This window comes from Bubalus kerabau, chromosome 11 (genome assembly GCF_029407905.1).
Source record: "Bubalus kerabau isolate K-KA32 ecotype Philippines breed swamp buffalo chromosome 11, PCC_UOA_SB_1v2, whole genome shotgun sequence".
NCBI lineage: Eukaryota > Metazoa > Chordata > Mammalia > Artiodactyla > Bovidae > Bubalus > Bubalus kerabau.
The window spans coordinates 99,162,717-99,177,935 of NC_073634.1; the positions used below are offsets into that span (position 1 = coordinate 99,162,717).

General features: G+C 44.2%; 1 protein-coding gene across 13 annotated transcripts in view; it reads right to left on the reverse strand.

Moving 5' to 3' along the window:
• The window catches only part of MAPKAP1 (MAPK associated protein 1), a 233,740-nt gene that overhangs the window by 48,104 nt on the left and 170,417 nt on the right, over positions 1-15,219 (reverse strand). For 12 of the 13 annotated variants that reach the window (XM_055541149.1, XM_055541156.1, XM_055541144.1 and 9 more), the window contains one exon: positions 13,279-13,386. The exons of the other annotated variant lie outside the window; for it this stretch is intronic. In XM_055541149.1, coding sequence (XP_055397124.1) covers positions 13,279-13,386 — 108 coding nt within the window. The remainder of the gene's footprint in view (positions 1-13,278; positions 13,387-15,219) is intronic. 13 annotated transcript variants of the gene reach the window in all.

Here is a 15,219-nt window from a genome sequence, read left to right on the forward strand (position 1 = left end):
ACAGAGTGATTGCTTTATTAAACACCATCGCCCAGACCCTGCTAGTGCTACCAAGTACAGAATAAAGCAAGAGCTCAATAGCAATCTACTGGATGAATACCAAGCACTATATCCTTGGGATCAGAGAGGTTTCGTGACTTAACCAACATCACATTGCTAGGACGGGCACAGTGGCATTCAGCCTTTGCGAGGCCCATTGGGAAACCCTGCCCCCTTTCTCTGGAGCACTTGTGATTTTGGACAGAGATGCTGTGATCATATGGTTTCCCTAGTAATATCCACATTCCAAGCCAAGAGGAGAAATTAAAGTATTGAATAGTTATTCACTTTCTCTAAATATACCTTTTACTAAAACAGAACTGCCAAGATGTGTTTATTTTTATTTTAGAACCTCCTAAATTGAGAATTTTGGAGAAATACTAAACTCCTTTCATGTTTTAAATCACTGAAAGCCATCTTTTCTGAGAAAAATGCCATTATTAGATACAATCTAGCTCAAGAACTTCTGTTTCATTTACTAATTAGTATTTTCTAAATATTGGAGGTATTTGATTTGGAAAGAGGTAACAGTCCATTTATGCTAAAATGCCAATTATTTTTTTAAAAAACCATACTTAAGAGTTTTATATTTTATGATGTTGGATTAAAACCAATTTAAAAATTACTATAACGTGACATATAATTTTTTACTGAGCAATTTCAATGCCAGCTGCTAATAAAGCATCTTAGCTGTAAATGATAATTCAGATGCTTTTAGATAAAGTGGTGCATAAATATGGCTGGAAATTGATTTAGCTTCTTGCAGAAGCTACTGAAGAATGACACATTTTGTTTAATACACCAGCTAATGTAGTCCTAAAAGCTCAAACAAGTGCCAGTTTTCACTCCTAAATTTGCTGTGGGAGATTAATGAAAACTTTATATTTTGCTGAAATGTTAATAATGGGCAGATGAGATGATAGGATTTTAGTAGAGGTCTTAAAGCTATGGAATAACCAGCAGGGCTTGTCAATTTCCTCGTATTAATTTTGTTCAAGACGCAGATAGCTGGAGCTGGCTCAACGCACTAATGCTTCTCGCATTGACCTTCTACTCTCTGACAGTGTAAATTCATATCCCATTTGGGGGTTTAAGTCCTCTTGATACCTGGGTGAGTTCTGAGCCTGGCCCTGGCTGACAAGGGGCATGTTTACTTTTATGATCAGAAGGGTAACTGCACTGGAGAAGTGGAGAAGGAAGGAACAGTCCTGCACTCACCTCTGACACGTGCCACTCACCCTAAAGCAGGTTTTTCTGCTGAATGAGAACAGCCTCTGTTCTTGGAACTCTGGTGCAACTTCTCAAAGTAGGCTCAGGAGTGCCTGTGCTTGGAGGGGGCATGTGTGTGTGTACAGATCAGTCAGCCATGCAACTGGTAACTACTGTCCCCGTGCCTGCAGTGTGCTGGACTGGGAAGGGACACTTTTGAGGAGAAGGCAGGGTTCCTGATCTTCAGGAGCTTACAAACTCACTACAGAGTACCAAGAAAACACGCCAAGGCCAAGAGACTTCCCCGATGATGCACACGACAAACACACCATCTAAAGGCACACATCTGAAGCAGACTGCTACACCAAAAGCATGTTTGTTTGTTTTTTTTTTAACTGGACAAGTTCTGACTTTGAATGTACACCTTTACTGTCTGGATCCTTCTGGAAAGGCGTGAGTCCAACCACACATGAAAGATGTCTGGCACTGCACCATGTGCATATTCAAAAATACTACTGTACGATCAACTTCACATTTCAAAACTACTTCTGTTAAGAGAAGACATTTTTATCTACTCGAAGTAAAAAAAATAGAACCCAAATATGTTAAAAATAAACATTAAAAAACCACTCCCCAAACTGTTAATTTAATTGAAATATAACCCTTCGGTATTTTGTTAAATTAGCAATTAAAAAGGTCACAAGCAATTAAACGAAACAAAAGCCACACTGTGTTCATCTACATTAATGCTGAACTGGGTCTCCTCGTGAATGACAAGATAAATTGTAATGGTGCCTTCAAAGACTTCACACCGCATTTTGTCAAAGTCGGGAGTGTTCACGTCTCTATGTGCCATGGATTACCATAATGTATCGTGTCAAAACGCTCGGGCTGCAATAACTCAAAGATGTATTGTGATAGATCAAATTTTGGGGTGGGGCCTAAAAGTGACTTGAGCACTGGAGCTCAAACAGACTGACAACAGGCTCTGGAAGGATGACAGAGAGCACTTTCAGGATACGGAAAGCACCGAGGGACAAGCAGAAAGTCTGAGAGAGGAAGGAGCTGAGGTGCCTGGAGTAAGGAACCAGGAAAGAGGAAACAAGGAGCAGCACTTGTCTCAAAGGCAAAACCAGGCTCGGGAAGAAGGGGCAAAAGGAAGGGGAGAGGGGAAGGTAAAGGAAGAGTGAGGAGGCGAGAGCTCGAGAGGGCTAAGGTGTGGCCTCGGGGCTTGGCATCACCGCAAAGAACCCAGAACACTGCGTTCAGAGACACAGAGTCGAACCAAACTCTGGCACTGAGGGTCCGGAGCGGGCCAGAAACTTGCCCAAGGTTCCACTGTTGGGAAGAGACAGAGCTGGGACAGATCTGTCAAGACCCCTGTCCCTTCTTCCCCTCCTGAGTCACCATGCTCCTACGAGCAGTAGCAAGGACAGGGACTAAGGCGTGGGTAACTGTCACCTCTAAGTCAGCTCAGGGCCCCAGGCGTGGTGAGGGAAGTCGGAGCGGCTGGGGGGGGGGGGGGCGGTGGGTCTATAACCTCAATACTATTTTCATAATAATGACAGTAAGACATGAGTTGCCCTTTTACATCTATTATCTTGGAAGTGCACAAAGTAATAAGAAGTTCATTGATAACATTTCTGATTCCACATTGCAACCAACCTTCAAGTAACTACCACTTGAGTTTTGGTAGAGTAACAAAAATTCATATGCACCCTTACTGAAAAGGCTATTGAAATACTCCCCTCTTTTCCAACAATGGATCTATGTTAGCCAAATTTTCTGTGACTATTTCAACCAAAATAAGGTGTTGTAGCAGACTGAATGCAGAAGTAGGTATGAAAATCCTGATGTCTTCCAAGCCAAACATTACAGCAATTTGCAAAAACAGAAAACAGCTGCCCATTGGTTCAGAAGATTAGTCAATAACTTATCTTCCTCATGGTACAAAAATAAATGCTTTTCAAAGAAAAGAAAAAAAAAAAACCCAAGCCAAAATAAAAGTGTTGCTCTTATCATTACATTTTTGTAAGAAAATATTTTTATTTAAAAAAATTTTAATAAACATGTTACTTATGTTAACACATAATGGATTTACCATTGTTTTTAATAAATTCATAAATAATTTAAAATCTTTCAGTTTTTAATTCCTAATAGAGAGATAACCCAATAAACAAGAGCTCTTTGGGGTCTCAATAATTTTTAAGCATATAAAGAGGTCCTGAGACCAAAAAGTTTGGGAATTGCTGCCTGTATTGGTTCTTACGCCATGTCTTCGTTGTCCCTGGACACCCATGTGGACAACCATGATGGGAAAGAAAAGTGCAAGTACAGCTCTGTACCTGTGTTACATCCCTGACAACAACCACAAACAGAAAGCCTGTACATACACTGTTAGAGTAACAGGCTTCCTGCCAGGTGTCAGATCAAGGCTAATTACAACTAATATTGTTTAAGAAGCATTTTCATATACTACATGATTTCACTGGAGCTGAGGGAGACACTTAGAGGCAGTACATACATAACTTTCTTTCAGACAAATGAGCACTAACGATTAAATTAAAGCTCAGATGAACTTGATGTACGCCTCCAGATGTCTTATGTTCCTGGACACAAACTACATGGAACATCAAACTTCGTTTTATGATTCAGCGCGTCTCAGGTCAAGTCTAAAAGGCCTCATCCAGTTAGAAGTTAAAGCAACTTCTATCTTTCATCTCCAAAAAGATCCACGCCAACTTTAGAGCTCAACCGAAGTTCAGTGGCCTTTGCTACGTTCTTACTTGTGGGCTTCCCTGGTGGCTCAGATGGTAAGGAATCTGTCTGCAGTGTGGGAGACCTGGGTTCGATCCCTGGGTTGGGAAGATCCCCTGGAGAAGGGAATGGCAACCTACTCCAGTATTCTTGCCTGGAGAATTCCATGGACAGAAGTGTCTGGTGGGCTACAGTCTATGGGCTAGCAGCCAGTTGGACACAACTGAGTGACCAAGCAGCAGAGTAGTTCATATGTACACTCTCTGTGGCATGATGGCCCTGGTGACCCTTCCTCCCAGTCACCCAGCACCAACCGTGTGCCAAAAGCTGTGCTCGTGCTTTGGGATCACTGGAGGATGGCAGCAGGGTTCGCACTTGGCTGGTGCAGAGTCGATGAAGGTGGGTGGTGGAAAATAAAACGGTGTGGGTGGAGGGGAAAAGTCTTCAGAGAGCAGGACCTGACATGCAGTAAAATACTGTTGTGCAAATGACTGAAGAGTAAACAAGCTACCTTCTGCCCCATTCTATCTTGTAGCCTTATTGCTACTCCCCAGATAGAACAATGCCGGCTTCAGCCAAACTGGATTTTGTTCCAGTTACGCTATCTGGCCAGAATGTCCTTTCCACTCTAAAATTTATACACTTAGAGGTCTAATCCACATGGAGTCTTCCCCTGATCTTTTCCCTGAAATCCTGTCACCCTTTGCTGAAGGCTTTCATGATAAGTGTCTTACATGATAAGTATCTGGACTCCCTTTCTGGACTATGCGCTCCTTGAGGGCAAGAACATTCCATCCTATAGAGTGCAGAGCAGATGCTCAATAAATGCTGCTGGTGGCTTGAATGAGGTTGATGTCACACATTAACCATACCAGTATCTGAGTTGTACACCATCCCTTGAGTTTTACCTCGGTTACTAGAACCTGACACGCCAATCCTGCTTTTCCACTCAGACGCCTTACCTGGCAGGGAGCCTGCCTCAGCAACAACTGCGGTGGCAACGAGCATTTACTGAGTGCTTACTGCACGGCAGCACCACGCTCGGCACTTACATTGTCGCACTTCATTTTCTCAATGCTCCTTTAAGTTGGCTAATAGTCTCCTTGCACAAGTGAGAAAAACAAGGCTCAGAAAGTCATCCTGCTAGTAGACTCATACCACTAACATCAGCTGGAGTCAGGACAGGAACTCAGGCCTAACTGCAAAACTGTGCCCTTAACCACCACATAACCCCTTGGGCAAAAAATGTTCCTTAGGGCGACTGGGAATGTACAAGTTCATGGGCCGTAACAGTATCTAAGGAGAATACAACTATGCCTGGCTTTGCCAGAACAATCAGGGATAAAACCTAACTCTCGCTCCTCCAGTAAGACTCAAAGCTAGTACGCGAGTGAGTCACGGAGAAAAAACTCTCCTTTAGCATTCTATATCCATCACATTTTTTTTCCAAAGTCCTTTTAAGTCCCCAAAGACTCATAAGCCCCAAACTTCTCTTCTATTAAACACTTCCCTTTGGCTACTAGTCATTTTTGCTGGTCTCTAAAAAATAATCAATAGGTGATATACTGTAACACACACATGCACACTCCCATGCCCCGTGCAGTAATCTCTCCAAAGCCTCCAGGATCATACACTAGGATATAGCCTTCACTGAATTTGCCGTGGTGCAACCAGGTAGGGATCCGTGCTGTCAATGCCTAATTGATTAAGCTCTTGGAGTCAGAGCCTTTCCACAGGGAGATTTCAGACCCTCGATAAATCAGGATAATCTTGTTTTATGAGGTGATCAGAAGGAAACGATTTCAGGTTTGTAGAATTCCTAAAAAGAGCAGATCGTGGAGGCTGGGGGTTGGGGGGAGGTTTAAGCTCTGCGTCCAAGCTCCTGTCTGGTCCCCACTCTCATCTTTCAGCGCACGCTCCCCTGCTTCTTTCATTCCACTCCATTCAAATACACCATCTCAAGCACACCAAGCTCTTTCTCAAGACTTTTGGACAAGCAGTCCCTTGGCTTCCGAACATTCTTCATACTCATGATCTGAATGACTCCTTTTCATTCTTCCTCAAGGAAGCTTTCTGGCCTACTCTCACCAGCTCCAGAGCCCTCCTATATACTCTCACCCCCTCACAGCACTCGGAGCAGCTGTGAACTCCATGATGTGTGGGCTGTGTATCCTCTCTATTCTCCCAGGACAGTGACTGGCCCAGAAGAGGGGCCATCTATGTTTGGAGGATGAATGAGCACATATATGTCCAGAGTGAGGCCTATACAGGATCGATCATGACCATGCACAGGTCTGAACCACTCGCTCATTACAGGTCTGCCTGGAAGCTAGGGTGATGACCGGATTCCCCTCGCTTCCTCTTCTGTTGTGTCTGTCCCTGTTCAAAACACAGGAAAAGTAATGGAGCCTTCTAGAGAGTCTGGGCATTTTGGACAATTTACATGACAAAATATCTTAAGAACTGTAACAACTGATCAGCACTGAGGCATCTCTCCGACTCCAGAGTCAGAATGAAGGCGCGCGCTGGAAGAACCCCACCTCCCATCAGGGGAGTCGCTGCAGAAATGTCACCTGCTGCGTCACTCGACCATCAGGCAGGGGCTGCAGGGCAGCTTCCAGGGCCAGGAGCCCGCGAGAGGGACGTGAATCTCTGTGCCCTCACTTAGAGCCTGTACGGGCTTTGTGGCTCGTCAAACATGTTTCCACACTGCTCTAAAGTACCAGTGTATCGCTTAATGAAAGTTCTTAATTGTAATTCAATTAATTACATACACAGAGTCCCCAATTACATTTTCCAATAAGACATTGGCTGTGGTACAGGTCTAAATGCACTTAACCAATTTTAATATATTAAGACCAATTTCCCTTGAATACTAATTACTACCTAATGATAAAATGAAAAGGGGGGGGGGACTTTCAACAAAGAGGGGGGAAGTGAAAATGCAATTTATGTGGAATTTCTCAGCCCAAAGAGCACAAGGCAGACACTCACTGCTGAAGAAGTCGGTGTGGACAGGGCACACGCTTGTTTCCAGTTCAGATCAGCACTGTGTTTTGCCCTAGGGATCACTCACCCTCGGTGCTGGCTGTTGCCCAAAGGGGCCCACAGGAAGTCTAAGACTCTAGAGGGAGAAGAGGAACGACAGGGAGGTAAAAGACCACCACTCACAAGTGCAGACTAGCCGGGGTATCTGGACGCACAAACACAGCAAGTGGCCAGGACTCGCGCTGGGCACTGCTCTTTACCACATGCTTTTAATGCACACAATTTCATTTAATCCTTAAAACAGCTCCACAGGGAAGGGATTCCCACTGGGTTCTACAGATAGGGAAATGGAGCTCAGAGGAGGGCTTGCCTAAGGACACGCTGGGGCCCCAAACATCCTGCCTTTCCCCTACAACACACTGCCAACCAGCTCAAGGCAACCAGACAGCAAGAGGCGGAGACACAGGTATTCTGGCCTCGGGGATACCGTGTCTGTTTCATTTAAATTCTGTTAGTGTGCAGCAAGCAGGGAGCTATTATCCAATATCTACTTGAAAAAATTCTCACCCATACAGAAAATTCCTTACAGGGAACATGTTTCCCCCCACCAGAGGCAGACACGTAATCGGCTTTCAGCAGTAATTCAACCTAAAATATGTACCACGAACACCACAGGTCATTACCATTTGTAAATAAGAGTTTATTTGCAGGATCACATTTTTTTTTTCCTCCTGCTTTTGAGGACTGCTGTTGTGGTATAATAAAAGAGGCTTAAAGCCCTGGTACTTAAGTCACATGAAAGAAATTGGAGAGATTAGTCATTTGTAACTGAAGAAGGCAAACCCTCCAGAAGCCAAGGAGAACCCCGAGGGAGTCTCCAGGGCTGGCACAGAGCGCACTTGGTGAGCTAAGAATACGCACCAAGAAGAGGAGACGGAAACACACCAGTATAAGCAGTCATTCACTGTCTGCAGTTGTTTTTTTATTGAGTATTTTTTTATTGAGTAATATGGATGGGAGTTGGTGATGCCAGTGGTAAAGAACCTGCCTGCCAGTGCAGGAGACATGAGATGTGGGTTCGATCCCTGGGTCAGAAAGATTCCCTGGAGGAGGGCATGGCAATCCACTCTAGGATTCTTGCCTGGGAAAGCCAATGAACATAGGAGCCTGGCTGGCTACAGTCCATGGGGTCGCAAAGAATCAGACACAACTGAGCACATTGATGGGGGCGGGGGGGGGAGGGAAAACCCCAAGTACCTAAAGATGATGAAACTCTCATATCTAAAGATGCTCACGCAAAACCCAAGTTCCTTTTAAATGTCATCACACACTTGTACCTTGGAGCCCCAGGAAGTAGCCTGGTGATGCCGGGGTCTCAAAAGGCTCCCTTCCCTCCTGAGGAATGAACCACATCTGGCCACGGGCACTGAGATGTAGGGGGAACTCAAATCCAGTCTCTGCCCTTTGGGCGGGGGTGAGTGGTCACAGTCCAGTGTGGGAGTGGGGAAATCCATCTAGTGGAATCAGTGATCAGACAGCGGTAAGGAGAAGGACTTTACCAGAGGCCAGGGAATGGCAACCAGGAGGGCTGCGGCGGCTTTGAGAAGGAGGTGCCTTCTTTCCTGGGTCTTCAAGGGGAAACTGAGGAGGTGAAAGAGGACTCCCACAAACTGAGACCCTGAGACACGCTCCTCTGCCACAGTCCAGCTATCTGAGGGTCTGCCCACCTCGAGGTGAAGCTCTTCCTCAGTGCAGCCTTAAATAAAGGAGACTTCACTAAGGCATTGAAATAAGGGAAGGTCTCCTTGAAAAGAAAAGGAGAGCAAAGGAGATTAAACAGGTATTTAAAGAATCTTCTTTCTATGCAACTTCTTTAAGGAAACAATTAGATTCAGCTCTTTCACTAGACTTAGTGGACAGAAGACACATTTTTCTAGGTCCCCTAATTATCATTCATGTGACCATGAGCAAATCACCTTCTTAAAGCCTTAGTTTCTTCTTCTGTAACAGAAAGATGATGACCGTGCGTGCCTAGTTGCTCAGTTGTGCCCAACACTGTGCAACCCCATGGACTGCAGCCCACCAGTCTCCTCTGTTCACTGGATTCTCCAGGCAAGAATACTGGAGTGAGTTGCCATTTCCTCCTCCAGGGGATCTTCCTGACCCAGGGATCGAACCCTTATCTCCTGCATTGGCAGGCAGATTCTCTATCCACTGAGCTACCTCGGAAGCCCAAAGATGATGACCACACAAGTCTAAGAATAAAAGCACCTCTATCTCATTTAATCCTTCCAACAACCTTGTGAAATGGATTCAACCACTTCCATTTACACAGGAAGCTGAGGCTCAGAGAGGTGACCTGATTTGTCTGATGTAAGAGGTGGCAGTGTCCAGCTAAGGTCTGCCTCATTCTAAACACCATGCTTTAAGTACTACGCTGAACTGCCATGCGGGCAGACCAGTGAGCGATAAAACAGGGAAGACACAGTGTCTGACGCTTTGTGGCACTCCATAAATCCGGTTCAATTTCAGGTCTATTTTAGCCCTGATGATGGGAACTTTCCAAGTTTCTCTCTTAAAGCTGTGGAAACAATAAGTTGGTATAAGTGGCATCTTTCTTCTAAGGCTCTGGATGGCTTCCCATGTACGATCAGTGGGTAAAGGGAAAGGTCGCTGGCAACATTTGGTAGAAAAGGAAACTGAAGTTCAGTCTGGTGCCAGGATTTATATAGGCACTTGGACAAGAATGGAAATCTTCTAATGTTACATCCTCTCTATAATGTACTCAGGCTTCCTTCTGGTCTGATTCCAGCTTCGAGCAGACAGTTGGCTGAAGGATGCAGTAGATTATCAGACTAGAATCCAAACTGGAAAGCTCAAGGACTTTGGCTTGTCACTTTCTTATTTAGGCCAAGATCCAAGCACAAATGTTGCCTCTCAGTCCCTAGGCAGAAACTCTTGTCATGTTAGCTTCATTTGCAAGCTTCTCTCTTATAGTACATAAAGACAATTGTCATCACCCTTCTTAGGATTGAAAATTTAGGTTGCTGTATCAACAATCTCAGGGTAGGCTTTAGAATCAGACAGTTGACTTAGAATTCTGCTTCATCACTTAGTGACTAGCTAACACTGGACAAGTCACAACCCCTCTCTACAATCAGAAAAGCATCTTGAAAGGTGGTTGTGACGATTATAAAAGAGGGGGCAAAATGTATCACACGAGACCTTATAGAAGCAGGTCTGAATAATTTAAAAAGATCTTTTGATGTGATTGGTATAAAAAAAAGCCATGCCCTGTCCCTCTAAGGAAGGAAATCTGAAAGGCTTATACCTGCTTTTATGCAGTCTTCTCAATCAAATGCTCTTCCTTATAGGTGTACCTCCTCTGGGACACCAAAGCACAGGTGCCGGAAAGCACCCTGCTTCTAAGTTCTCTGATCCCGTGACACAGACTTCTGCACTGGCCCTGGCCCCCGCTGTCCCTTTCCCCTCCATTCCGCATCACTCCCTCCCCCCACCACATACCTCCTTGAGGGCCCAGATAGTTCTAGTGCTTCAGACTGCCACATCCTTGCCTCATCTGCTTTATGAGCCACAGAATGCTGCTCTTCTGTTATTTATTAATTACAGTTAATATTTATTGAGTGTTTTATTATGTCCCAGGCACCATTCTAAGAGCTTTATGAATCTGCCCATCAACCTTATGAGGGTAAATTAACTACCTAAGAGAGGTTAAGTAAGCTGTCCAAGGTCACACAGCCAGTTAGTGGCAAGGCCAGAATGTGAACTGAGGGTCTGGCTCGACAGCGTATTCCCTTAAACACTGCATGATAGATGCTTATAATTTAGCTCACTTCTAAAATGGCTTTAAGGATAGCAAGCCTGTCCTGATCAAATACAGTGACAGAAGTGAAAAAAATTTTGTTTCTGAAACATTTTTATCTCAGTACAATTTATTAATAGGTAGCTACTGGGGAATATATGCATTCCTGATTAAAATTTCTATTTAAAATTAAAAAAAATCTTTTCTATAAAAAAGAAGAAATAGTTTTTATAGTTTACTTCCATTTTACAGAGACTAGTTATAATATTCCATTGATTCCAAACCACTGACTACCTGGCACATTCTGTACATGCTGGTACGGTCTTCTTTCACTAACAAAGTGATTTTGACTCAAAGGCAAGTGTTGAAAGGACCTTGTGAATTCTTTAAGATGGGAGTGCTGAGGCTAACAGAGGTCATACAACTTAATTAAGACTATGCTTATACTTGGAAGTGGAAGTAGAGTAAGAACAAGAGACCAGATTTCAAAACTTTATCCATCAATCCTTATAGCTTTTCTTTCCCAGCAGAAGAAAGCTGCACCTTATCCTCAAAGAAAAAACCCCCCAAACCCCAAACCACATTTAATTTGGAATCACAGCATACTGTGAAATACTATACAGCAATTAGAAACAGGTAAATTTATATATGGAACAATATATGGATTGATGCAACATATGGAGTATTCTCTATGTGATATATTGTTAAAATGATAAAAGAAAAATGTAGAGCACTGATGACAGTTTTTTCCATTTGTTGCTAAAAGGGGGAAATACGTGTGCGACCCAATGGACTATACAGTTCATGGAATTCTCCAGGCCAGAATACTGGAGTGGGTAGCCTCTTTCTCCAAGGGATCCTCCCAAGCCAAGGATCGAACCCAGGTCTCCCGCACTGCAGGTGGATTCTTTACCAGCTGAGCCACAAGGGAAGCCAAACAATACTAGAGTAGGTAGCCTATCCCTTCTCCAGGGGATCTTCCCAACCCAGGCATTGAACTGGGGGCTCCTGCATTGCAGGCGGATTCTTTACCAGCTCAACTATCAGGGATCCCAAATGTGTGTGTATATATATATGTCTTTATGTGGGTGTATTCATGCACATATACAGAATATGTTTGCATATGCTTAGATGATCCCTGGAAAGATACCAAAGACACTGGGAACAACTGTTGTCTCCTATAGAGGAGTTAGGGGAGAGAAGGGAGGCTAAAAATTTTCATTATACTTTGTTACCTGAAATTTTTTTGCATATCTAAGTGTTATATATCCAAAGTCTATACCAATATCCTAACAAATAATCTTTTATCTTATTCAAATAACAAGAAGTCAACAATTTGAGACAGAATCCACTACAGAGTTCCAACGTACAGCGCAAGGCCCAAAATGGGTGATGAGTGAATATCAGGTGAATTCATAAAGGTCAATCTGGTATGGATCAGGTGTACCCTCAAAGACTTGACAGTGTAGTGGGAGAGACAGACATCAATCATTCATTTGGAAAAATAGATAATCATAAACAGAAATATATGCCATGAAGAAAAAGTAGTATGCTCTATGACGGAATATAGCTGGGGACCCAAGCGAGGGATGGATGGGGTTTAGGCAATAAGGGAACAGGGAGATCACAGGTGGCCTCTTTTAAGGTGACATTTAAACTGAGAAGAAGGATGAGAAAGTTAACCAGAGCAGAGGAAAGAAGAAACTGCCTGTGTGAAAGCCCTGAATGAACCAGGAATGAGGGCGAGTTGGCTGCTGAGATCAGTCTCCACATGTTGCTCCTTAAGTCAACTGGGGTACAGAGGAGAGGAATGGCCAAAATTCAGAAATCTGAAATTCTAAAGAGAAGGAAAGAAATTAACTAAAATTTAAAGAGGCTTTCTTGGAGAAGGAAATGGCAACCCACTCCAGTGTTCTTGCCTGGAGAATCCCAGGGATGGGGGAGCCTGGTGGGCTGCCGTCTATGGGGTCGCACAGAGTCGGACACGACTGAAGTGACTTAGCAGCAGCAGCAGCAAAGAGGCTTTCTACACACCACTAGGAACCACCCTATGCTGCCTCCAGCCAAGAATATGAAAATGGTCAGAATTTTCTAAAACCTGATGACTGACCAGTGATATCGACAGGGCCAGATGCTTTATATACAAAATAGCCTTTGCCACAGAAAAGGCCTTACATTTCTAAGCCGTTTCCAGGACTGTTCCTAATTTAGGAAGACAACAGTTTAACAGATTAAATATTAATCACAGAGGGCCAAGCAGGATGCAGACTCTTTACCAAAAAGCATGAAATCAATCATTTCACCCTGGGATTACGCTTCTGGCGTGAAGGCTGAGGTCTGCTTTGGAAAACAGTCACTTCAAATCTGCCTAGGGAGGCCAGACCACTGACCGTTCCCAGACACGGGACTGGTGAGCATGTTGCAACGGACAAAGCGGACATGGAGCGAGGAGGCCAACGTACTGTTCTCGCGGACCAGGCAGAACTCCCAGGCGCTCTGGCTCTCCAAGGTGCTCTCCAGGTCCACGGCGACGTTGGGCTCGCTCTGCTTCTCCAGGCGGTACTGAGGGCCTGGAAGATCAAAGGGGCAGGAGGAGGGGAGGAGGCTGAAACAGTGAACTGAACATTGAGAAAACACCACACACCGGTGAAAAGCTGACAATGCATTAGAAAAACACTGATGTCTGCTTGGGGTCTAGCTATCCAAGATGGAAGAGTCTGAGTTTTTTTCCCCCACAAGGTTTCACATATTTGTCTGTTCTATTATTGGGTCTACTTTTGTGCAGTTCTCCCCTAAACGAGATGAGAGGTAAAAGGCTTTTGAGTCAGACTGACTTGGAACCACCACTGTGGCTACAATGGCTTCCCAGATAGGAGCAGGTACCCTCCCCTCCCTGAAGCTCTGATTCCTGATGTATAATGTGGGAACACATACCTTGAAGGGTTATTGTGAAGATTAGAGATGACACAGGAAAAATACTTAGTACTGTACCTGCCTCACAGGAGGCACTCCTACAACATTATAGTTATTATATGATAATGAATGATCAATTACAAGCAGAAATAAAGTATGCTTAGAACCCAAAAATGCAGAAAAATTTTTTAAAAAGCAGATAGGGTAAAAAATAAACTCCAGGTTTGGGGGTCATAGTGACAGAAGGATAGTAGCTACTGATTCATGGTTTGGTTGAAATATTTATGAAAACACAAGAGGCACAGGTTCAATAATACTGAAGACCAGGAATATTAGATACCCTGCATCTCAAGGGGGTTCTGAAAGATCTTAAAACACTGGGGCATTTTATACATTTATTCATGTATTTCTTTGTCAAGCCAAATGACAATCTTGTTCTCAGATAACACCTAACGATCCAATGATCGGATTCAAAAGACTGCTCCTGTTGTTGTTAATGGGTATTGAAAAGATTAGAGGTGTAAGAAACTGTCTGATTATTTTGACTATGAAAGGCATGTTTGGTCAGACAGGAGGTGGGAGAGATCTGAGGAGGCGCCAGAGGCCTTGCGGGGCTCCCAGGTGCAACACGTATTTTTAGATACGTTCCTCAGCTGTCGTCATCTTGTCGATTATTCATGTCCGACACGCCTCCTCCGTCAGTCTGGAGGCCTTTCACTCACCTCCGGCCGTCCCCCTCCCACGCTCCAAGCTCATCCGCAGCGCTGCACTTGCAGCTCGGTTTCCTGGCATATTTGATCTTTTCTCTAACTGGTATTTCACTAGCGTTTCTGCCGATCCTCAGAATTCTTACATTCGTTCAGTCCTTTTTTACACTACTTAGAGGTTTTAAGCCTGCACTAAGTTAACAACGCTCAAGACGCATACAACTATTTAAGGACATGCATGCTTAGAAGTCTATACAGTTCTGATAAATTCTAGTACACTGTATTCAGGTCAAGAATGCATTGCAGTTCAACATTCTACACAGTTCAATTTTAATTCCAAAAACATGAAGCGAATAAAGGTATGGAAATACAGATAATTCTCAGTTTCCATGAGACATCACCCGGCAGTGCCAACATCTGTCAATTACCGAGCCTGCCTGCGGCCGTCACCGGATGCTTTCATACTCACTGGTGGGAAGTAGTCACCGGAAGTCACACCCAGCTGAGCTTGAAGGAAACTTAGCTGTTGAGAAAGTCCTAAGAGCGCTCTCCCCTGCCCCCTCACCTGCAGCTGTCCCCTCCCTAACCCCCCACCTTTCACAGCCCTGGGCAGCTTCGGCCTAATAGAGAGAAGAGAGCCACCACCAAACTTGGGGAGCTGCTTTCTAAAGTACTGGCCTGTTAATTTCCCACAACCTTGGTATCTCCCAGCAACACAGTGCATAGGCACTGACTTTCGCTTCTATGAATTTACAGTAAAATTTGGGTACAAAGCTGTAATAA